This window comes from Gracilinanus agilis, chromosome 2 (genome assembly GCF_016433145.1).
Source record: "Gracilinanus agilis isolate LMUSP501 chromosome 2, AgileGrace, whole genome shotgun sequence".
Classification (NCBI taxonomy): domain Eukaryota; kingdom Metazoa; phylum Chordata; class Mammalia; order Didelphimorphia; family Didelphidae; genus Gracilinanus; species Gracilinanus agilis.
In genome coordinates this window covers 278689511-278714562 of record NC_058131.1, presented here as the reverse complement: position 1 = coordinate 278714562, position 25052 = coordinate 278689511, and the positions used below count along the sequence as shown (strand labels likewise).

The window sequence follows — 25052 nt, the reverse complement described above, 5'->3', positions numbered from 1 at the left end:
GGGTCCAATTAAATGGGGATTCAGAATTCCCTTCCATAGGGTGAGGAGATCATGATCATGATCAGGCATGAGGCAAGAGAAAGAATGGAGGCTTGATAGAAGAATGTGAGGGAAAGGGTACTTGTTGGCACCTGCTTGGGTTGAGGAAAGAAAGTCCTCTCCAAACCCCCTTATCTAGCTGTTAAAGGTAGCTTCCTAAGATGACCTTGGGCAAGGCTCTTAACATCTATGATTCCTACTCTTCTCCTAAAAGGAGAAATAAATAAATAAATAAATAGTATTTAGTATGTGGTTAGATATATAAATAATTAAATATGATTAAATGTGAATTTTAAAAATAAAGAAATTGGACTAGATCAGTATGTTCCAAAATGTGTTCCATGAGATGTGAATAGTGAATCTATGGGGCAGCTGGCTAGCTCAGTGGATTGAGAGCCAGGTCTAGAAACGGGAGGTCCTAGGTTCAAATCTGGCCTCAGACACTTCCCAGCTGTGTGACCCTGGACAAGTCAATTAACCCCCATTGCCTAGCCCTTACCACTTCCAAGACGGAAGGTAAGGGTTTAAAAAAAATAGTGAATCTATGATAAAGAATTAATACTAGAAATATGTTGCCCTCTAAAATATGAGAGTAAATTATGTATGTATTAAAAATGCTACAAACCACAAAATTTGGGCATAAAAATAAGCTTAATCTCCTCAATCTCAATCTAAAATTTCCCTAACCATTCCTAATCTCCAAAGAGACTCTACATGCTCAGGACTCTTCAGATTGGTGTCTATGGGTTCTATCAATATGTTTCAAATCCAAAAATGTTTCAACTCTATTTATCTCAGTTTCCCCATCTGCCAAGTGAACTAGAGAAGGAAATGGCAAACTACTCCAGTAATGTTTGCCAAGAAAACTCCAAATGAGTTTAGGTTTTAAAAGATTACTTTATTACAAAAATGAATAAAATGGAAATAAGTTTTGAGTGATAATATATGTATAACCCAGTGAAATTGCTTCTCAACTCCAGGAGGGGAGAGGGAAGAAGGGAAGGAGGCAATGAGAATCATGTAACCATGGAAAAAAATTTTTTTAATTAAGCAAAATTTAAAAAAAAAGAAAACCCCAAACAGGGTCATGAAGAATCAGTCACAATTAAAATGACTGAAGATAAGTTCTCCTAATAGAATGTAAGTCATTTGAGAGCAAAGACTGTTTCATTTGGCCTTTGTACACTCAGTACCAAAAACCATAGCTTAATAAATATTTGTTTAATTGAATTGGCAAGTAAGTTTGGGAAATGTTTAATTAGACTTGTTTCATATTTTATGAATCTGTGGGTTTATGAATCTTAGAACAAAATAGGAGCAAAGTAAGAAAGGGTCACCATAACACAGTATGGTTTCCTTACCCAATTGATTCTACCATCTTTGTCTGATTCTTGTCTGCCATCCTATTTTTTAAATTATCCATAAGAGGAGATTCAGTTGTAGGAATAAGTCAGTCAGTCAGCCAACAATTATTAAGCATCTACTATGTGCTATGAGATAGGAATACACCTCAAGGAGCTCACAATAGCATTACCTCCATTGAAAGGATCAATCCTTTTCCCCAGATTTCTCTCAATAAGTACAGTGTCTGGAGCAATCAGCACAACTAGAAAGAGAAAGAAAAAAGTCTTAAAACAAAATGAGTGAAAGATACCAACTTTCTATTTTGTTTCTGTATTGGAGGAATATGAATATTGTGTGAGCCTAAGACTGAATCTACTTACTGACATGCCTGGGACAGATTCCACAAGTCTGAAACCTCAGTGCCTGTTCTCGAGTTTCAGGAAGGCCATCCAAAATCCAGCCCTAGTCAGAAAAATCAGGAAAGATAATTTCTTAAATGAGAACAATCTGAACCCTTAATATAGAAATGAATAAAATCCTAAGGCACAAATGTAATCACAGAACACAAAGCCATTCCACTGTACCCTTCACGACCAGTCTTCTATCACTGCCTTTTACTCTTCATTCTTTTCTAGTTCTCTCATCTGTGTGTCTCCCTCTATCCTTTTGCCTTTAGAAAAAGGCAAGTAGAAAGGAGTAGAAGTAGGAGTAGTAGAAACTCTCCTTTTCCTGCTTTATTCTTCTCCCTTTTTCTTCCCCTATAGTCTAGGTTGATCAGTGGGTTCCCTATAGACAATATTTATCCTGAGCTAAAAAGGTTGGTGATCTCCTTCCCCTTACATCATAGAACTTCCCCATAATCGAGTTAGGGGTACTTGGTTGATATAGGGTACTGTGACTGACCCCCTGCTAACTTTACAAAAATAATTTTTCTTTCTCAAAGTATGTTCTTAATCCTGAATTTGCTACCTGTGCCACCAAAATTATTTCTATTCCTGAGATCACTGACAACCTTCTGACTTCCTTTGGCCATATGAAGATGGGCAAATATGTAAAAAAATTGTGCTCTGTGAACATATTTAAAAATAGAATTTCTAATTTAATAATAGATTAATTCCCATGAACTCATCTTCATTCTGTAGTTAGGTAACTTCATTTTTAACTTGTCACCCTGAATTTTCCATTTCAAGTTGCTCCCTATCCAAGTTGTTCTCACTATTCAGAAATTTATTTCAATAGCAATGCAAAAGTACATGATGGGTATATGTAGATTATAGCAGGCTGTCAATGATGATCTGTGCACACATTCTGTAAAAAAACCCACAGTTTTGAGAACAGGTGAAACATGTGGGCTAGTCATGCATCAAGAAAGAGGAAAAAGAGGTAGACCATCTGAATACTGCACTGGTATTGACTATTTTTTTTAATTGGCCAAGATCAAAATTCTTATTCTCCTACCCTAATTCCCTAACCTCCATTGAGAACACAAGAAAAACAAAGCCCATTGATACACGTTTATAGACAGAACACATTTACATAGGCCATATCCTAAAAAATATTTGTCTCATTCTGCATTCTGAGATCTATTGGGTGTGAGTAGCTTGTTTCATTATTACTCTTCTGGAATCCTGTTTAGTCATTACACTGATAAGGTTTCAGATTTATGGCATGACATCACATTGATAAACCTAACTTGTTCATCTATTTCTCAATTTATGGACCTCCCAGATTCCCATTTTTTTGCCACCTCAAAAAGATATAAGTATTTCTTGAACATCTTTAGAATTAGTTTTGTTTAGGGGGCAGCTGGGTGGCTCAGTGGAGAGCCAGGCCTAGAGATGGGAGGTCCTGGGTTCAAATCTGACCCCAGATACTTCCTAGCTGTGTGACCCTGGGCAAGTCACTTAACCCCCATTGTCTGGCCTTTACCACTCTTCTGCTTTAGAACAAATATACAGTATTGATTCTAAGATGGAAGGTAAGGGTTTAAAAAAAAAGAATTAGTTTTGTTTAGAACTAATTCATCCCTTAAACTATCTTCCAATTCCTATTCTTTCCTTCTCTTATTCCCTCCCATTTCCCAGTTAGATGAAATATATTTCTATACCCAAATGTGTGTGTGTGTGCATGTGTATTATTTCTACTTTTGGACAGTTCAGATGAAAGTGGAGTTTGAGTGTCAACTGCTTGCCTCTTCTTTCTCCTGCTTGTAAAAATATCTATTTGTGTACACTGATCACATGATATAATTTCCCCTAACTTTCCTTTTCCTTCTTCATTCCCAACTGTTAACATCTCTTTTCTCTTTTCCCATTTTTCTTTTAAGATTATCAAGAAATATTAGACTCCCTCTATGAACTCTAATGATTATATTGCTTGTAGAGGACACATGTACTATCCTTATCCTTATTTAGTCCTTTATCACTGTTTATATTTACCTTTCTATGTTGTCCTTCATTCTTGTGTCTGAACTATAGTTTCTCTAAATATCTGGTCTTTTCATTAGGAATCCTTGGAAGTCCTCTATATCTTTAAAGATCCATTTTTCCCCTGTTGCATATTACTCAGTTTTGCTGGTTAAGCTATTCTCAGTCATCAGCCCAAATCCTTTGTTTTCTATAATATCATATCTCAACTTCTCCCCTGCTTTATGGTGATGGCTATATGATTCTGACTGCAATACTTCAGTACTTCAGTTCTTTCTTTCTACCTTTTTGTAGTATTTTTCCTTTGACCTGGATTTTGGCTATAATGTTATTGGGATTATGATGTTTCATTTTGCAGTTTCTTTTCAAAGATAGCCAGTGGATTTTTTCCTAGTTCTATTTTGCCCTCTAGTTCTCAGAGTTCTAAGTAATTTTCTTTCAAAATTTCTTGAAATAAGAAGTCTAGGATCTTTTTTTTTTATTTTTTTAAACCCTTAACTTCTGTGTATTGGCTCCTTGGTGGAAGAATGGCAAGGGTGGGCAATGGGGGGTGGGTCAAGTGACTTGCCCAGGGTCACACAGCTGGGAAGTGTCTGAGGCCAGATTTGAACCTAGGACCTCCCATCTCTAAGCCTGGCTCTCAATCCACTGAGCTACCCAGCTGCCCCCTAGGATCTTTTCTTAATCATAGCATTTATATAGTCTAATGATTCTTAAATTTTTTTGTCTCGATGTTTTCTACATCATTTTTTCCTATGAGATAGCTTTCAATTTTATTATTTTTTCAGTATATTAAAATTATAAGGTATTTAAAGAATTCAAAAGAGTACATTAGAATATTTCCCTTTGGAAGGAACTGAATTTGGGTTGCCACGGGGACAACACTGACATTCTGGTGAATCCCAAACTCTCCACCAAGAAATAGAGTGTCCCTAGAAGGTAAAAGCTTCTTGAAGGTTATCCACTCTCCCATGGGACCTTCACTGAATGAATAACTAACGTCACTGGAAGAGATAGCAAAGATCTAGTCTCTTCCCTAACCCATCCTAGATCTATGTCACGACTTTAATTGATATTGCTCTTTTCCCACTAGAGGGGCCGCATGAATTATTCTCTTCTAATTACAAAGGACATGCTACTCAGAAAATTCCCTTCTCTCTAGAAGTTGGGTCTCCACATTCTTGAATTTGGAGTTACTCTCAAGGCAAATTCTAAGGCTTGATGAGAATCTCTCTTCTCTGGCTGGACTCTGGGATCTGCATGGGCAATCTGAATTTTCTTTTTTAAAAAGGAGGTGAGGATTAGGAACTACCCTCCCTGGTAAAGTAGGCAAGAAAATATGTTTCTTTCATATATTGCCGGAGAAATTCATCATTTTCCCCAATTGTTGTCATTTCTTAGTCTAAGAAAGACCACTATTAAATCTTTTATCTCAAACCAGTACTCAGAAAGGAAATTGAATGTCAGAATTTACCCAGGACTTAAGGTCCAAGAATTCCTTTCAAGCCACCTTGCCATGTACTTCTTTATATAATAATATAATAATCCAAAGGAGCTACTGACCTAGAAGTGAAGAGGTCTGAATTTTGGTCCCAGCTCTGCCACTAACTTACTGTGTGACTTTGAGCAAAACTATCACTTTCTCTGAGCCATAAAGTGAATTGGATTAACTGGTCTCAAATGTCCCTCTTTCATTCTATTATCTTAGAGTTGTTGTTTTTAAATATGTGTGTAATATATATATATGCACATTTACATATGTGTATGTATACATATTATACACACACAAACACTATATGCTGCTTTAATCTAATAGAATCAACTTTGGGGGACTAAATTAAACAGATTATATTTCAACTCTCCATTTTGCATTTGGTAAGATAGAATGCTATCAAATGAAAACTAGAAATGAACTGTCAGATTTTGACTCCTTGCAGAGATAATCCTTGCAAGAGATTTCCCCTTCCATCCAGACACTTAGCAGAACTTGGTAGCTCTAAAGAGATACTGTATATTTTGGAGCCACACAAACACAAGAATTCCCAGAAAGGTCAGAGGGTGGATTGATAGGCATGAAGCAAAGTTCAAGGTCATGTATAATGAATAACAGTTGACTTACAAAAGGAAATCAACTTTTACCCACCAATGGGGTGAGGGTTAACAGAAAACAAATGTCTTTCCCAATGCGTTTTGTGGAGAGTATTTTTCCAATATTGAAATATTTAGTTTGCAGCAGCAATCGACTAAAGATTAAAAAAAAAACAACAACACAAGCCAAAGAGATTTAAAAAGCAAAAAACACTGGCAAAAATCAGGCTTGCTTTCATTATTTTCTTAAATTATACAGCAAAACTCAGAGTCACTGAACCCCTCATTTCTGGAGCTAATGAAGCAACAGTGCTAAAAAAAATGTTAACAACCTTTTGCTCCCTTAAGTCCTTGTTATAGTCAGATAAGTGTTGGATTGCAGATCTTAGAAAAAATAAGCATTTATAGATTTAAGCAATACTACAGGAGTATGGTAGTACACCTTGTTTTTTTAGAGGCATGGTGTTTGATGTATCTCCCACTTATAGAGCTTGAATTTGAATCAGAATCTTCTCAAGTTGATCAAATTCCTACTTTATTTTTCTTTTCTTTGGGATGTATAAGAGGGAGGGAGGTGTTTCTTATAGAACAACTGTTTGTCAATATGCTTCAAATCACTTTTGTGGAATAAAGGAAGGTGATGTAACATCTTTACTCAGTATCTAAAAAAAAAAAAAAAAAAAAGGCCTCCGCCTTTAATATTGCATTACTGAGCAATCATTTTAATCTCTCCCATAAATTTTCAGCTGATAACAGTATGTGGTCCAAAGCTTTTAGAACTATTTCAGGGGAACATATCTCACTGACTTCTTTTGGGGAAAGTGGGACATTCCAATTACATAGGAAAAATGCAGCAAATGAGGAACAACTCCCTAATTAGCCTGGCTTCACTGATGCACCATTCTCCAGGTGCGGGAATGAAATAAAAAAGGAATGGAGCAAACCAGCAGTCAGCCATTCCCAAGGTCTGCTTTCTCAGGCTAGGATGAGCGATAAGGTCACCCAGGTGCCAAGAAATGAATTATTCCCTAAAGGACTCCTAGAGGAAAGGTAACTCCAGTCCACATAATGGCAGTGTGGATAGTATCAGAAGTCCAGAGCTCCACCGCAGAGGCAGGCTATTTAGCCAGCCAAGTGAGACGTTTTATCACCATGCCTGCCCAAGTTAGCTGGCTTGGATTCCAAAGAACTAAGGGGAGCAATAAACCAGATCTCTGGTATCAAGGCAGTTTCAATATGGCACATCTCCAAGACAGAAGCTCTGGGTCTAGCAGTGGAGTTCAGAGAAGATCTTTCTCTTTCAAGTTGCTCTTAATTTTCCTGAGATTGTATGAAACTGGCCAGCTTCACAATGACCATCACTTTCTAGTCAGAAAGAGGAACTTTGAGCTAGAGAGCAGACAGCTTAATGCCTGCAAATTCCAGCCAGGCAAGAGTATGTTATAAATCAGTAAAGAGCATCCTATGACTGGCATTATGGGGCACCAAACACATGTGGAATAAAAGCTATCCAGTTAGGTTTATAGGTCTGATTTCCAAGAGTCTCTGGATTCTAAGGCATCAGTCAATTCCTAATTAGAATATATTATCCATCTTCTTGACACTTCAGTGAAATGTCTATTCCACTCCAGAGCTGCAGCTTTGTTCAGAACAGGTTAATTGATATTCTGATGCATTCTCTCACCATACCCCCAGTGGCTCGGTTCTGTTTTATCACACATCAAAAAGGCCTTCTGCTCAGGGCACCCCATGCACCAGCACAGGGCTGGAGGTCTGAGCAGCTGCAAGGAGTACGGTATCACAGGAGGGACAAGCACTGAGCAGATGTCACAGATAAAAAAAGAGAGAGAGAGAGACAGTAAAAAGGCAGGAAGACTTGGGAGCCAAGCAAGGGGAAACAAGGCACAGCAGAGCAAGACCTGACTTCAAAACATTCCTATCATGCTTTATGCAAACACGGGTCCTTTCTGCCCTCATGATTATTATTAAAGTGCAATTAGCAACTTCACATGATAAGATTTTGTTGCTCTCTGAATCTTCTATTCTGATGAGCTGCTCTTCATCTCATGCCCCCTCCTTTAAAGGTTAGTACTGATATGTTTGTTCCCTTGTGTTTTAAGCTCCTCGAGGGCAGGGGCAATGCTTTTTTATCTTTCTATCTTCCCTACAAGGGCCTGGCATGGCACCTTACACATAGAAGGCTCTAAATTGTTGGGTGAATGAACACGCTTTCTCCTAACACCACTCTTTCCCAAATGCAATCTACCACAGATTCCCCATCACTAAGTAACATATTAACTCTTTAGAGTCGTGTATCCATATTTTCTTCAAAATCAGATTTCGATCCAACACTGAGTGCCTCCAGAACCAGATTAAAATGTAAATGGGAAATATTTAACAAAATAAAAAATTTAAAAAACAGCATAACATTTCAGTCAGTGGTTTTTCAGGAATGTCAGACGCATTGTGACCTCATTTGGGGTTTTCTTGGCAACAGTATAGGAGTGGTGTGCCATATCTTTCTCCAGTTCATTTTGCAGATGAGGAAACTGAGGCAAACAGGGTTCAGTGACTTGCCATGGGTCATACAGCTAGGAAGTGTCTGAGGCCAGATTTGACCTCAGGAAGATGAGTTTCCCTGACTGCAAGCCTGGCCCTCTATCCAATATACCACTTACCTGCCCAGAATATAACATAAATAATATTAATTTGTGCTTTTGTAAATCAATAGTCAGCCGTCAGAGCTCTGGTTCTATCTGGGTTTAACATCACTGCTTTATACTATGCAAATAAATTAGTCACCTAATTTTTCTCAAATTCCATGCAAAATTTTATTTGACAATCAGCCTTGCAAAGGGGTCTTTATCTTAAATTCAGGCCTTAAGTTTAGACACTTCACAGTGTTTGAAAATAAAGCAAGGTAGGTATGGATGAAAAAATCCCAAGACACAAAATAGTTGCTACAACAGATAATCCAGATATCCAGTAAAAATAAGATTTGCATTATACATACACACAATATACTGAAAAGAACCTGTTTATGTTCTCTATATACCTAATATGCATTCTTTGTACATAACAAAGACAACCATAATCCCAGGTATTTTGTACCCTCCCACCAACATTATATTAACACTGAGTAAGCATTGCTTAGAAAAAATAGGTTCATACAGAAACCGACATTCAAAATTTTTTAAATGATAATAAAAATATAACCTCTTGGCAAGAGGAAGAATAAATGTTCCTAATATTCTAAAGAGAATTATTAATTAAAAGAAGACTTGGAAAAAATTATATTTCACTTATAACTGGGGTGGCCTAATATTTAGCCTAGCTAGGGTATTAATCACTAACTATTCAGCTGAGTCAAAAATACTTCTTCAGGCTTCTTCACCATTAATATATCAGATAGTCCCAACTCGTGGAACTGTAAAGACCAAATCCAATACTGAAAAACATTGTTTTCTTTACATAGAAAGCTAGGCCTAGGACTAAGGTCAGGAAGAACATATGTCTTATAGGTTCCACATTGTTACTATGTTTGCTGAACGAATTGAGTTGGACCCACGTTAACTGTATTAATGTAGTAATTATACTTTGAGAGTGCTCACTTATTTACCTAAGAGCCACTCATTTAATGAATCTTTTGAACATGTACATTTCATTTTCCTTTTGTAAAGTAGAAATTTGGTGTAATTCTGCCGTTATTTTACTTAGATTTTTATGAAAACTCTCAGCTGATTGCTTTCATCATTTAATGCCTCTGTCATTTACTGTGTGATCTTGGTTAAGTCATTTCCATTCTTCAGGACTCCATTTCCTCATCTGTGAAATGAGCTGGTTATATATCAGTGATTTCTAAGATTCCTTCAAGCTCTGATACTCTGCGTCCTAAGGTCTAATATCAGTATCCCTCCTCAATAAGCCTACTTCTATCTAGGGTGGGCCACATCTTGCAAAAATAAATTCCATATGTCAGGGAATCCAGTCTGGTTATCAATGTCAACAATTAAAATGTTTCATTTACAGAAAGTAGTTCCAAGATTTCCCTTAATTATCTAGCTGGTGGGAGATTGGATGCAGGAAAAAAGAAGCTAAACCAGCTTTCCAGTATCTATTTCTTAGTGCTCTGAGTATTACAACTATCTCAACAGGATCCATCTTTTTTTCCTCTCATCTCACAGCCAAATCTTCTGTCCTTGGCTTTCTTTGGTCAAGTCATACTCTAGATAGGGCTAAGCCATGGCAAGCTTGAAGAGTTGGGGAAATTTGTCTTTAATATGCACTCCTTTTCTCTATCAGTGTCTTCTCTCCTCTCCCTGTTCTGCTACCCGTGGTATGATACTCCATCCCCACACAGACATCTATCTTGATCTCAGCTGGCTGTCAACTAAACCCTGATAAAGTATTCACTGATTCTGGTTTATGGTGTTTCCTTCCCATGGGTGCTTGCATTTTAATAGGTGTCTTTGTAACTCAGAAACATTGTCCATTTTCCAATAACACTTTTAAGACCCACCTACACCAGTCCAATATCAGACAAAATTCTTCCATTTTGATTTCCTAATTTTGAAAAAAAAATCCTATTATATACCATAACACCAAATTATTAATGCTGTTGAGTAATCTTATCACATAATGTATAAATGATTACATTTTAACCTGCATTTGAGTCTTCTTAGTATTAAAATAGTGTCTCGAACTCTATTAACCAGCCAATAGCTCTGAACCTCTAGTCTCTCTCTAAGCAACACTATGTCCTGGCTGCCCCCAAAATAAGGTCATGATAATGGAGCCATGCTCACTGTGCACTAACCCTGTGAGATGAAATGTTCTCACAAGTCTCTGCTCCTGACATAATGTTTGCCATAAGTTTCCTGTGTACGCACTAAGACCTCCCCGTCTGATCCCCTGCAATCCTAACTACATTTGTATTAGAGGAACACACAACACACAGTCTCAGCAGAGCTGTTGATCAATAAAACCGTACTCCTTAGAGGCTGCATGTGACATCTATAAGCCTGTGAGTGTCAAAACAATGGCAAAAAAATTCGGTCTTCCTACTGTCAGTGGGATGAAAGCTATGCAATTAATGCTGGTCCAATGACACCACAAGGAAAAATAAAACAAACAGCTGGTGGTACTGTGGTCCAGCATACGACTTCTCGACTCTGTTAACATTTTCAGTATAAAATACTGACTCATGTTATAGGCAAGACGGCATAAATCTGTTACCAAAAATAAAAATAAAAACTCTGAAAATCTTCCAACTATGAGCTTAAACTTTTGATTCTCTAGTTAAAATGACAGCACAGAAGAAGAGATGCTGAACATTTTCTACATATTTCTTCAGGAGGCAGCCTTCGAGTAGTGAAAACGAGATAGGGATCTTTTCAAACTTAGTCTACGTCCACTGAGAGCAGGATAACCACAAATACCAACGGTATTCAGGTGCTAAATATCATCATGTAATTTTACATGTATGGGGCTAAATGTATGGAAGTCCTGGGCACCCATGACACATATGTACACACAACACATGCATTATGCATGTGCATACCGCATCTAGTATATATATTATATGCACGCATACATATGGTTGTGCATTGTCTCTACTAGCTTATGTATGAGGGTCTACATTTGTGCATATATATGTATATCCGTGGGTATATTGTCTACTAGTTTACGTATGTCTGTATACGTATGTACATATGTATGATATATATGTGTGTATACATTGTTCCAGACAACTTAGTCAATGAGTGTTTTTTTTAGGTCTCTAAAACATTTTACCTTTTCAAATCAGAGTCCCCTAGAGTTGGGAAATGTGAGTTCGAATCCTCAGCTCCTTCCACTTTCTAGCTATAGGATGAGGCAAGTCCCTTCGTCACCCTGGGCCTGAGTTTGGTCAGCTGAGGATGTTAGTATCTGAAAGACTTGGCACAGGGTTGTTATAATGAAAGCATTTTATTAGCCTTAAGACACTATGGAAATATAATTATGATCCTGAATCATAGCTGTCTTTGCGATTGAGGGCCATAACATAAAGTAAGGTCCAGACAAAAATAAATTAGGCTGTGTGTGAACCCTTTGGTGATAATTTTTCACTTTCGCTAAAACAGAGAGAATATCTCATAACAATATATGTGTATGTGGTATCTACTCTACATGTATAATATACTTTACTCTTTAGGTTACTGCCTTTATGGCCCCTCCTAAGATCATCATGGCTGCTGAATGCCCCTACCAGTTTATATTCTGGTACATCTAACATGTGTGTGTCACAAACATGTGGGAGCTCTCGACCCTGTACATTTAGGTGAAACAAAATGATAATCTGCATTAGAGACGAACTCATTGCTTCCTTTAGCAATAGTGGAGGTGTTTAAACCAATGGGTCAAACTTCAACTTTAATTATACATGGATAAAGGTTGAATATGTCCCTGTTTGTTCCTGAAAATCGGCCCCTAGGTACAGTGGATTCATATAACCAATTATAACATTTCTTAAGATCTATAGAAAGTGTGAACTCACACCCGGTTCGACAATCATAACAAGCTCAGGTGGGATATCTGACAAGGAGCCAAGGTATAGGGAGGGGAGGAAAGGAGGCTCTTTTTGAACAGGTAAGTGAAATGGGGTGTTTAGAATTCATTAAACAGAACACAGACTTAAGAGAGCCTTCCTCTGCAAACTGAAGGATGTCTTTCATTTAACAGCACCACAGGAAGACACAAAGATGCAGCACGTATGTTTTTCATTAGAGAAAATACGATTTCAACTAGGGGGACTCAGAGTACCATGGGGCTTTCCAAAGTGTTTGGGAAAGAAGAAAGAAGAGATACTTGAAGACAGAACCATGATTGAAGATCATATCAGCAGAGAAAGACAGAAGGATAAAGTGACCTCCACAGTTGAACATCAGGGAAACTAATTTCTAACTCAATCACACTAAAGGCCCTTCCCTTAAGGCATGAGTATGTCTTAAAAGGAGTATACAGAGAACTGTGTATACCCTGCCTTCTTTCATTACACTCAACAACTTTTTGAACTAGGCCTCACCTCCAAAAGAAAATGAGCTCAGTCCCAAATGGGAACTCACATGAGTGAGAGAGAAAGAAGAAAGAGGATGGAGGGGGGGGAAGCAGTTTATATAGCTGGTCTTGCAATGTTATTGATTTTGTGTGTGTGTGTGCGTGTGCGTGTGCGTGTGTGTGTGTGTGTGTATGTGTGTGAAATGCATTTAATCGTCATGCATCTGGTACCTGAGCTGCTCAGGCTTCTTTGAGGCACAAAGGAACAAGCATCAGACGCTCCTCATTTCAGAGCTCACGATTATAGGGGTATCAACAGTCTGTGAATACACGGGTGCTAGAAGCAGAAATGCCTCAGTGCCTCAACAGGTTTCTCCCATTGGTTTCTTTTCTCCATTCTCCCTCAGGTGCTGTCCTGCTGCTTGGATATGAGAGGCTTGTTCAGTTCCCTTCACCCAGACTGACAACTCTTCTTTGGCAGTGGTTGATATTGGCCTTCTGTGAAGCACCACAAAGTGCTGCCTCCTTGAGGCTATGGAGAACGATGGCCTTTTGTGGGTGATAAAACACCAGGGCTCTGACAAGTCACCATAACCGTACAGAAGTCTCTGCTTTTATGTTTTCATAAGTTTAAAAAACACCTTATTTCCCCCACATTAGACAAATGCTGCCCTGCTCATAGTCGAAGGGAAGGGAACAAATATTTATTAGCTGCCTATTACAAATACTATGTCATTTGACCTTTATAGCTACCCTAAGAGGTAGGTGCTATTATGATTCTTATTTACATTTGAGGAAACTGAGGCAGACACAGGATTAATGACTTGCACAGGGCAATAAAGCTAGTGATTTTCTATCTCTAGGTTCATCTAGCTGCCTCTGTCTTGTTCACAGAAAATTTCAATGAGGCTTTTGTTCAAAAACCTAGAACCAAAGAATGTAAAATGTATAAATGTGTCAACATGATCTAGCTGAATACATTCTAACAGCCAAAAAATGGTTTTCTAGAAGAATGTGCTATTGTCCATTAGAATGACAATGTTCTAGGCCCAGCTCTATACCTAAGTGTGTCACCTCGGACAAGCCACTTTCCTTCTCAGTATTTCAGTTTCCCCATCTGTAAAATAAGGGTGATTTGTAAGATCCCCTCCAGATTTGAAATTCTATGACTTCATTTTGATTGTGTTTGTCTTTTTAATCTATTTGTAAAAAAAACACTGGAATTAATTTATAAGGTAATCTTTTTATTCTTAACACTAATATTTTTTTAACCACTTACCTTATTCCTTAAAAACAATAATAAAATATTGGTTCCAAGACAGAAGAGTGGTAACGGCTAGGTAATTGAGGTTAAGTGACTTGCCAGGGTCACACAGCTAGGTAGTATCTGAGTCCAGATTTGAATCTAGGACTTCCCATCTCTAAGTCTGGCTCTCTTTCCACTGAGCCATTCAGTTACCCCCAACAGTAATATTCTCAAATAAGTTAAGTATTTAGAGCAGCATTGGTGAAGGTTTTCAAGTTCTCATGCCCAAACTGCAAATTCAAGCTTCCTGTGAGACTTCTCCCACCATTACCCCAGAGAGTAGTAGGAGGAAGTCTCATTTAGGGCGGCTGGACAGAGGGGCAGGGCATGCAAAAATGTCCTCGGGTGCTGGGAAGAGGGGGAGCAGAGCAGCTTCCCCAGTGGCACTTGGCACACATGGCAATATTTTGCCAGCACTGAACTAGAATTACATTTATTTCTTCATATAAATGGAAAATGTACCATCTGAATGTAAATATAGCTTCTAAGCAATTAAATTCTGGTTACAATGGGTAAAAGAATGAAGAGAGTATAAAAAATGTTGGTGAGCAAGATGACAAGGTTAAATGAGAAGATTAACTGGTTCTCAAAAATGGGTAACTTCAATACCACTGAATAATAATGATAATACAGTGTATTGCTTAATCTGGCAAAAGTACAGAAGACCAGAAAGAGATTAAAAAGAAGAAAACATGAATGATCATAGAATCTTAAAATGATTGGGGGTGGAGGAAACAGTGTATCTATGGATGTATATATCAGATAAATAAGAGGAAAGCCATAGTGAAAATTTTTTTAAACCCTTACCTTCCACCTTAGAATGAATACTGTATTTTGGTTCTAAGGCAGAAGAGCAGTAAGGGCTAGGTAAATGGGGGAGGGGAGGTCAAGTGACCTGCCCAGGGTCACACAGCTAGGAAGTGTCTGAGGCCAAATTCTAACCTAGGACCTCCCCTCTCCAGGCCTGGCTCTCAATTCACTGAGCCACTCAAGCTGCCTTCCCCACCCCGACTCCCACCCCCATCCCCAGCCCCCCATAGTGAATTTTTTAATGGAGCAGTAACACAAAAAGTTGTCACCAAAAGCAAACCAAAAAAACACACAAAAAAACCAACAACAAACATTCTAGTCATGTGATAGAACTCTTTAGGAAAATAAATGTGACTGAATTATCCTAAAGTTAAAGCACTTTCTTTTCTCTTTCTTATCCAAAGTATTTTCCATTGCTTATAATGCACAAATCGAGATGATTATTTAGGCAAATTAAGCTTCTGTTTCCCTTCCCCAAAAGCTACTTTATTTTACAGGTAATTCTTATTTTGGAAACAATATTTAATCAGGCAGCTTCCTGGAGCAGTGGAGAGAGTCCTGGACCAGGAGTCAACAAAACCTGGGTTCAAATTGGCTTCAGATACTAGTTGTGTGACCCTGGGCAAATCACTTAACCTCTGTTTGCTTTATTTTGCTCAACTGTAAAATGCAGATAATAGCACTTACCTCAAAGGGTTGTTGTGCAGATCAAATGAGATGATTATAACAGCCTTTAGCACAGAGTCTGGTACATAGTAGGCGCTATATAATAATTATATTTATATATATGCTTATTATTCCCTTCCCTCTTCCACTAATTGGCAAAACAAAATGAAGCACCAACATAATATGTTTAAGAAGTTGGATTCAGGGGGCAGCTGGGTAGCTCAGTGGATGGAGAGCCAGGCCTAGAGGCGTGAGGTCCTAGGTTCAGATCTGGCCTCAGACACTTCCTAGTTGTGTGACCCTGGGCAAGACGCTTAAACCCCCATTGCCTAGCCCTTACTACTCTTCTCTAGGACAGAAGGTGAGGGTTTAAAAAAAAAAAAGTTGGATTCAGCACTGAGCTTTTTCTTGGAGTTATCAAGATGATTTCTGAGTTTTCTGCCTTTAATTAAGAGATTACATTAATAATAACATGAAAATTTTAATTTTTTTATTTCTTTAAATTTCAATGAGATTAGAAATATAGTAATTCATGTTTTTCTAGCAAATTAGATTATAAAGCACTTTCCTTGCAATAAAACAATAAGATAGATAATACAAGTATTACTATCATTCTACAAATGGGAAAATGGAGAAGAGCCCAGAAAGAAGTGACTTGCTCAAAGTCACACAAAGAAGTAAATAGCAGAGCCAGAATTTACATTCAAGTTCTCTGATTCCTCTTTCTATACGCTGCGCTGTCCATTGAGCTCTCTTGAGCTGGTCTCTACTGAATGTTCTCCTGAGCCTCAAAATCTCAAAATCAACTCTCCTCACTCTCAAGAATGGTTAACCAACTTAGTATTGGTTGAACCCAATCTCTTTTGAAGTTTTCAATACAAAGTGCTAATTTTTCTTTCTTGAACTTATTTGATGGTCACTTCAAAGAAATTCTTCAAAGAGATTGTGTTATACCAAAATAAAAGCATTATCTACTGAATCCAGATGAGTTACATTCCCAATATTTCTCCCTGGAAGTTATCTACACCTTTATCTCTTTCTCTGAATTAAACATTAGTCTTCCCAAATAGCCAAATGGTAATAATTAAGTGATAACTGAATGTGCATTTGTATCAGTTTTCTGAAAAGAGAAGAATATACTAGCTTTACTCCTGGATTGAATGACCGAAAGATACATTCATATTCTCATCATCTTTAACTTGGACTGTTTTTCAAGACTCTCCTAAGTGTTTTTCCTTGGTCTTGTCTCTCGTTTTTCCAATAACTAATTCACAGTTTCAGTCAATTCTCATCATTTACAGGTTTAATTTTTGTGACTTCAAATTCACGTGACTTTACTAGTAACCTCATTTTCACTTTTGCATGGGCAACCATACACATTCCCAGTTATTTGGAGTAGAAAGGCATGATGGATGGAAGTTTGTGGAGCATGTGGTATTCTACTAGGTGCTTCTCTGGTCTCGTTTGCCCTACTGTTGTAAAGAGCTCCATGTGTATTCGTTGCATATTTTCGTTGTTTGCCTTTAAAACACAAGGTCTGTATTGCAATTATGACCCCAAAACAAAATAGAAGTCCTTTGGGCTCTAAGGTGATGTTGAGACCTCAACAATCTCAGTTCTCCATACTAGAAAGAATGAAACCCAGGCAACCTCTCCCTTGGTTCAGCCTCTCCCTGGGTTTTCAGAGGGCAGCCAAGGTAGAGATTTACAACAAGAGAGTACATAGTACAGCATCCTCACACTGCCATCTGACAGAGTGGAAGGTAAGATTCAGGTTTAAACATGTTTTGGTGTTAAGGTCTATGTGGCTGTGAGCACATGGTGTCTAAAGCTTATGTCCCTCTCTAGGTGATTCTGAGCCCAGGATTTTGGCTGCCTCTTTTTAGGTTCATTCTTTCTTTATTATAGGCAAATGAGTACTTATCCTGAAATAAACATTTGGAGGAGAGTTCAAGAAGTCTCCAGGTTGAATTTAATTAGTTGAAATGGAATTTCAACCCTGGAATGCAGGGTTTGTTCAATATTAGGAAAATAAGCAATATACAGTGGTACCTTGATACATGAGCCCTTTAAAGTTACGAGAAATTTGAGATATGAGCGGCCATGATGGAGGATTTTTGCTCTAAGTCAGGAGCACATATTTGAATCAGGAGCTTCAGCCACCCTCCACTAGACAGCCTGCCTAATGTTTGGTTTCACAAGTTACATGAGGCTGTCTCATTTAATTCCGTGTTTATCTGGCCCTGCAAGCATCTGTATTGAATTGCTTTTGCTTGATGTTGATGACCTCATTGAAAAGCACAGTAAGGAACTGATGATGGAGGAATTGAAGGAGTTACAGCAGCAGCACATACAGAGGTTTTACAAGAAATTACAGAGTGGGGAGGAATCTGAGGTGGATGAGGTACTCAGTAAAAGCGAGATTAAGGAAATGTTGAGGATTTGGGAAAAAATTAAAGTTTATTCAAAAGACACACCCAGAAAAAGTTGCAACAGGTCATGCGTTGAAGCTGTGTGACGACACTTGTTTCACACATTATCAAAAGGTTCTGAAAGGGAGGAAGAAACAAATTTCTATGGAAAGGTTGTGGGGGGGGGCAAAAATGGAATAATTGCATTTCCATTCATTTAAATGGGGAAATTCGATTTGGCACACAAGTTACAATTGACTTGCAAGACTGGCCATGGAACTAATCGAACTCATGTGTCAAGGCACTACTCTAGTAACTCTATTAGTAACACAAACAACGAAAATCAAATGATCACATCACTAAACAGAGAAAAAGCTTTTGAAAAAAATATAGCATCCACTTATGTTAAAAAAATGTTTTGTATAATAAAAATGACAATCTTACACAAATTAATCTACCTATTCAGTGCCATACCTATCAAACTCCAAAAAAATTTTTTATAGAATTAACAAAAAATTATAGTGTGACCCTGGGCAAGTCACTTGACCCCCATTGCCTAGCCCTTACCACTCTTCTGCCTTGGAGCCAATACACAGTATTGACTCTAAGACGGAAGGTAAGGGTTTAAAAAAAAAATTATAACAAAGTTCATCTGGAAGAACAAAAGATCAAGAATATCAAGGGAAATAATGAAAAAAAATGTGAAGGATGGGGGCCTAGCAGTACCAGATCTTAAACTGTATTATAAAGCAGCGATCATCAAAACAATATGGTACTACTGGCTTAGAGACAGAAGGGTGGATCAATGGAATAGAATAGAGGTAAATGACTCAGTAAGCTAGTGTTTGATAAACTCAAAGACCCCAGCTTTTGGGATAAGAACTCACTATCTGACAAAAACTGCTGGGAAAATTAGGTTTAAATCAACATCTTACACCTTATAGATCAGGGGTTGACGATGTATGGCTCTCGAGCCATATCTGGCTCTTTTGAGGGCCAGATATGGCTCTTTCTGCAGGAGCCATAAAGTCAATTGTTTTTCAGGCGCTGTTACAGGAGTGCGCACTGTGAGCACTGTACAGCTCTCACAAAGTTACATTTTTAAAAATGTGGCATTTATGGCTCTCACAGCCAAAAAGGTTGCCGACCCCTGCTATAGATAAATTCAAAATGGGTAAATGACTTAAATATAAAGAATGAAATCATAAATAAATTAGGTGAACATAGATTAGTATACCTGTCAGATCTGTGGGAAAGGAAGGAATTTAAGACCAAGCAAGAAATAGAGAACATTACAAAATATAAAATGAATGACTTTGATTATATTAAATTAAAAAGGTTTTTTACAAACAAAACCAATGCAACCAAAATTATAAGGAAAGCAACAAACCGGGAGAACATTTTTATAACAAAACTCTCTGACAAAGGTTTAATTTTCCAAATATATAAGGAACTAAGTCAAATCTACAAAAAAATCAAGCCATTCTCCAGTCGACTAATGGTCAAGGGACATGAATAGGCAGTTTTCACAGGATGAAATCAAAACTATCAATAAGCACATGAAAAAGTGTTCTGAATCCCTCCTGATTAGAGAAATGCAAATTAAAAGAACTCTGAGGTACTCCCTCACACCTAGTAGATTGGCCAATATGACAGTAAAGGAAAGTGATAAATGTTGGAGGGGATTTGGCAAAATTGGGACACTAATACACTGCTGGTAGAGTTGTGAATTGGTCCAACCATTTTGGAGAGCAATTTGGAACTATGCACAAAGGGCTTTAAATGAATGCCTACCCTTTGACTCAGTCATACCACTGCTGGGTTTGTACCCCAAAGAGATAATAAGGAAAAAGACTTGAACAAAAATATTTATGGCTGAGCTCTTTGTGGTGGCAAAAAATTGGAAAATGAGGGGGTGTCCATTGATTGGGGAATGGCTCAATAAATTTTGGTTTATGTTAGTGATGGAATATTATTGTGCTGAAAAGAATAAAGAAATGGAGGAATTCCATGTGAACTAGAATGACTGCCAGGAATTGATGCAGAGAGAAAGGAGTAAAACCAGGAGAACATTTGTACACAGAGACTGTACATTATGGCACAATCGAATGTAATGGACTTTTCTACCAGTAGCAATGCAATGATCCAGGACAATCCAGAGGAACTTAGGAGAAAGAACTCTATCCACATCCAGAGAAAGACCTATGGAACCAGAAATGCATTAGAAAAATATATAATCGATCACGTAGTGCTATAGGGATGTGATTAGGGTTTTGATGTTAAAGGATCACACTACTGTAGATATGAATAACATGGAAATAGGTTTTGAACAATGATACATATATAACCCAGTGGAACTGCTTATAGGCTTTTGGAGGGAGGCGGGGGAGGATCATGAATCACGTAACCATGGAAAAGTATTCTAAATAAAAATTTAAAAAAATGTTTTAAAGCTTAGGAACAATGAACTGTTCCTTAGTACAATAAATAGCAATCTAAAACCAAGAGCTGGCATTATCTGAATTGAAGTACAGTGATCCCTCACCTATTGTGGGAGTTATGTTCCAGAGACTCCTGCAATAGGTGAAAATCCACTAAGAAACAGTGTTATATTTATTTTATTATTTACATATATTTTAAGGCTTTATAAACCCTTCCCACTCTCCTATATATCTTTTCCACATTCTTATTAACTTACAGTCACTGAGCCAATCAGTGTCCAGAATACAGAGCACAACATTGTGGTTGGCTGCCTTTCATTCCATGAGTCAATAGTGTGCCATGATAAGTGTAACTCTGTAATACAGATTTATATATATATATATATATTTTAACTATGATACAGTGAAGCCAGGATAAGTGAACCACAATATAGCAAGCAGGAGGGATGACTGTACTAAAAGCCTGTTCAGTTATATCAAGAATAAAACAAGGATGTCCACTTTTGCATGATTATTTGATATAGTGTTAGAAATGTTAACTATATGACTATAAGAAGAAATTGAGGTAATGGGCATTGGCAAAAAAGAAATAAAATGATTACTTTTGTAAATGTTATGATGGTTTGGTGGATAAAGAGCCAGGTCTGGAGATGGGAGATCCTAAGTTCAAATCTGACTTCAGATATTTCCAGCTATGTGATCCTGGGGAAATCACTAAATCCAGTTACCTAGCCCTTACCACTCTTCTGCCTTGGAACCAATACTTAGTATTAATTCAAAGATTGAAGGTCAGGGTTTAAAAAGAAAAACATAAATGTAAGAGTGGTGTTGATTAAGTCAATCAGTTCCATTCTACTTAAATCAAGATGGTTACCTTAATGAAGAGAGAACAAGGGTTAATCCACCAGACCAACCAACAAAGCAACCAAACAACTTGAGAGTTAGTATGAAATATCTTTGGAGGTAGAAAGGATGTATGGATTGACTGAGGAAACTTTAGAATTGTGTCCTATGAGTCATCTATAAAATAATAGGTTGGAACCCAAGTTATCTGGTATTGGGCAAAGAAGCCGATTATAGTGAACTATGAATGAGGAAATCAAGTTCTAGCTAAGTCCTCTTAAGAGGAATTACTGTGATCTTGTCTTCTCTTCCTCTTCCCCATTGACCAGAGGAGGACCTAGCGAACTTTGATGGTCTGGAGAAGAAACGTGCAATACATGGTTTGCAAAAGGCAACACAATGAAGTGTTACCTAAATCAGATTAACATGTAATTAGGAAATATTTAACAGAATAAAGATACAATAGAACTAAGAAGTTATGATGTAGTTTTTGAAGTCAATATTCAATCCCTTGAGATCGTAATATATGGTTTAGTTTAAATTTGACACCAATTGTCTCAAAGACTTTTTATCTTCCCATCAGCATCCTAGCTGTAACCCTATAACAGCTTATAGTAGTGTCTGCATAGGGGACCAAGAACTGATTGGATGTTGATTTATAGCTCTATAATACATTCTGGAAAGAAGCCATGTCATGCTTAAAGGGAAGTTCTGAGAACCCCAGGTTGGGAAGAAAGGGCTTTTCAACAACCAAGAGCTGTGAGTTACCCCTTTACCATATGTGCTTTCTAACCTTGAGCCTCATTTCCCCTGGAACCTGTATGTACTAATGTATCACAGTCTTCTTGGGGGAATGTTTTACGCCAACTATCCTTACTTCCACTTTAGTAATTACTCCTTCCTACAAGCTACTTAAGAGTGGCTAACTAAAATCATTCTCAACGGATAATCATGGCAGGAAGCACATCAGTGGGGAATTTGTGAGCTATAACTCTAGAAAAGTCACTCCCAACTTCCTCAGGGATATCCCTAGAGCCCTGAGGGGACATAGCAGCCATGCCCTGAGGAATTGCCTCATTAGAGTGAGTGGGAGTTGGGATAGTTGCCTCAAAACATGCACTACAAAAATAATTGTAGAAATACTCATTAAAATAAAAATAATACTGCCTAAACTAATCTATAGATTTAATGCCATGCCAGTCAAATTATCATAGAATTTATTCAGTGAAGAACTTCACCTGGCTCAAGGGGTGTGTATTTGTGTTTTTGTGGGGGGGGGGAGGGGGGAGTACCAGGCCTGGAGTCATAAAGACTCATCTCCCTGAGTCTAAATCCAGACTCAGACACTTAATTGCTGTATGACTTTAAGCAAGTCACTTAGCCCTGTTTGTCTCAGTTTCCTCATCTGCAAAATGAGCTGGAGGGGCAGCTGGGTAGCTCAGTGGATTGAGAGCCAGGCCTGGAGACGGGAGGTCCTAGGTTCAAATCCGGCCTCGGACACTTCCCAGCTGTGTGACCCTGGGCAAGTCACTTGACCCCCATTGCCTACCCTTACCAATCTTCCACCTATAAGTCAATACACAGAAGTTAAGGGTTTAAAATAAAAAAAAAATGAGCTGGAGAAGGAAAAGGCAAACCACTCCAGTATCTTTGCCAAGAAAACCCCAAATGGGGTCACAAAAAGTTGACCAGCATTGAAATGATTGCACAACGACAAATATATATACATATATATGTGTGTGTATGTATGTATACAGAAGAAAGGGACCTGGCTGTACTATATCCAAGAAATACATACAAAGCCATTATAATCATCACAATTATGTGATACTGGTAATAAATTTAAAAGTTGATCAGTGGAATATAGTAGGTACTCAAGACCCAGAAGAAACAACATAGTATAGCATTTGATAAACCCAGATACCAAGTACTGGGGTAAGTATTTAGCATTTGACAATAAGTATTTCATGTATCTTTTCCCAGTTCCTCTTAGTCTAATGCCTTTTTTCTGTTAATGATTTCCTATTTATCCTATAAACATTTTCTTTTGTATACACATATACATACATACATATACACGTATACATGCATATATGTGTGTATATGTATATATATATATATATATATGCATTTGCACGATGTCTCCTCCATTAGATTTTAAGCTCATAAAGGAAAAAAACTGTCTTTAGCCTCTTTTTGTATCAATTTTGCTTAACACAGTATCTGGTTAAATGTTTACTGCTTGATTGATTGAATTAATATAAATGTATGGGGACAGCTGGGTGGTTTAGTAGACTGAGAGCCAGACCTGGAGATGGGTTAAATCTGGCCTCCCAGTAGTATGAGGCACCCTGAGCAGATGGAGACAGATATGTCGGAGGGTGGGGACTGAATGAGCTTGGAGCCATGAGTCTCACTTCTCACCTGGTGCTTCAGCCCCTTTCCTCTTTTAAAATCCAGAAGCACTGTCCCCTCTCCCTAATATCTTCAGACCAATGGAGCAAACACCTAATAGAATGCAACTTCCCTGAAGGTAAGGATTGCTGTTTTTGTCTGTGTTCCAAATGTGCAGCATAGTACCTAGTCCTGCTCAGTATTTACTGAATTAAGTAGAACTGATGTGCAAGAATGTCTATGGTTGAGCTTCTTAAATTCAGTCTGCCTATATATTGATGAGTTCCAACATTGAGTGAATCTAGTCCACTTAAGCAAACAAAGTAAACACCACTAGATATTTGGCCTAATGGGGCACATGGCTATTGCTGATGAAAAAATTAAAAAGTAGCTCAGCTTTAAAGGGCACTGAGACTGGAGGCAGACCCAGATAATTCAAGCATAGTGATTTGCAATGCAAAAAGTCTGATTCTACTTGGAAAATTCAAATTAAATTATGGATTAAGGCATTTAGCATTTTGTAAAGGAAACTGTGACCATTTCCAGTCAGTAAACTTGGCCCACCCTCTTTATTCAGAGGAAAATTATTATTTCCATTTTCAGCAATGAGAGTGGACACCTCTTAAGGGGCAACAGAGATTAGTACATAACAAGAAAAGATTGAAGGTCTTTTGAGTAAAGCGGTCCATTTTATAATACTTTTGGTTGAGAAGGTAAACCACTTTGAGGAGTCCAGAATTCCTGGGGGTAGTGGGGGAGGGGGTTAGAATTAAAAGAAAACTTGGGTTCCTCTGGGATTCTTTTTTTCCCTTGGGCTTTCTTTAGATAGTTCTGTAACTTCTAAGTTCTGTCACTTCTGACATAGAAGATCTAGTAACATGCTCTGAATTTTGCTGCTGTAACAATTTGGTCAAATCACATCCCTTCCCTAAATCTCCATTTCTTCTTCTGTAAAATGGTGATAATAACCTTTATCTAATTCACTGAATCGTCATGAAGGTCATTGAAGGCCACAGGGTGAATCCTCTCTTTAGCCTCAGGACAAGTGTCAAGTGACTCATCTCAAGTTGTCAGTTCTGACTGTCAAATGTCAGTCCTTTCAAAGCCAACTTTCTCCAACAGAACATTGGCCTGCCTTCCTAGGACAGCCCCCAGTATTGAGCTCTACTTTCTCAAATAATACTTGCTACAGCACTGCCCAAGTTCTGAGACCGAATCAGTCAACAAGAGTTTATTGATTAATTACTAT

At 37.9% G+C, this 25052-nt stretch overlaps 1 protein-coding gene across 1 annotated transcript in view; it reads right to left on the bottom strand.

Moving 5' to 3' along the window:
* Nucleotides 1–25052, bottom strand: part of AK8 (adenylate kinase 8) — a 159229-nt gene that overhangs the window by 94134 nt on the left and 40043 nt on the right. Inside the window, exons 6-7 of the mRNA XM_044659686.1 lie at nt 1764–1845; nt 1574–1645 (exon numbers count right to left, since the gene is read on the bottom strand). Of these exons, the coding sequence (XP_044515621.1) occupies nt 1574–1645; nt 1764–1845 (154 nt within the window). The remainder of the gene's footprint in view (nt 1–1573; nt 1646–1763; nt 1846–25052) is intronic.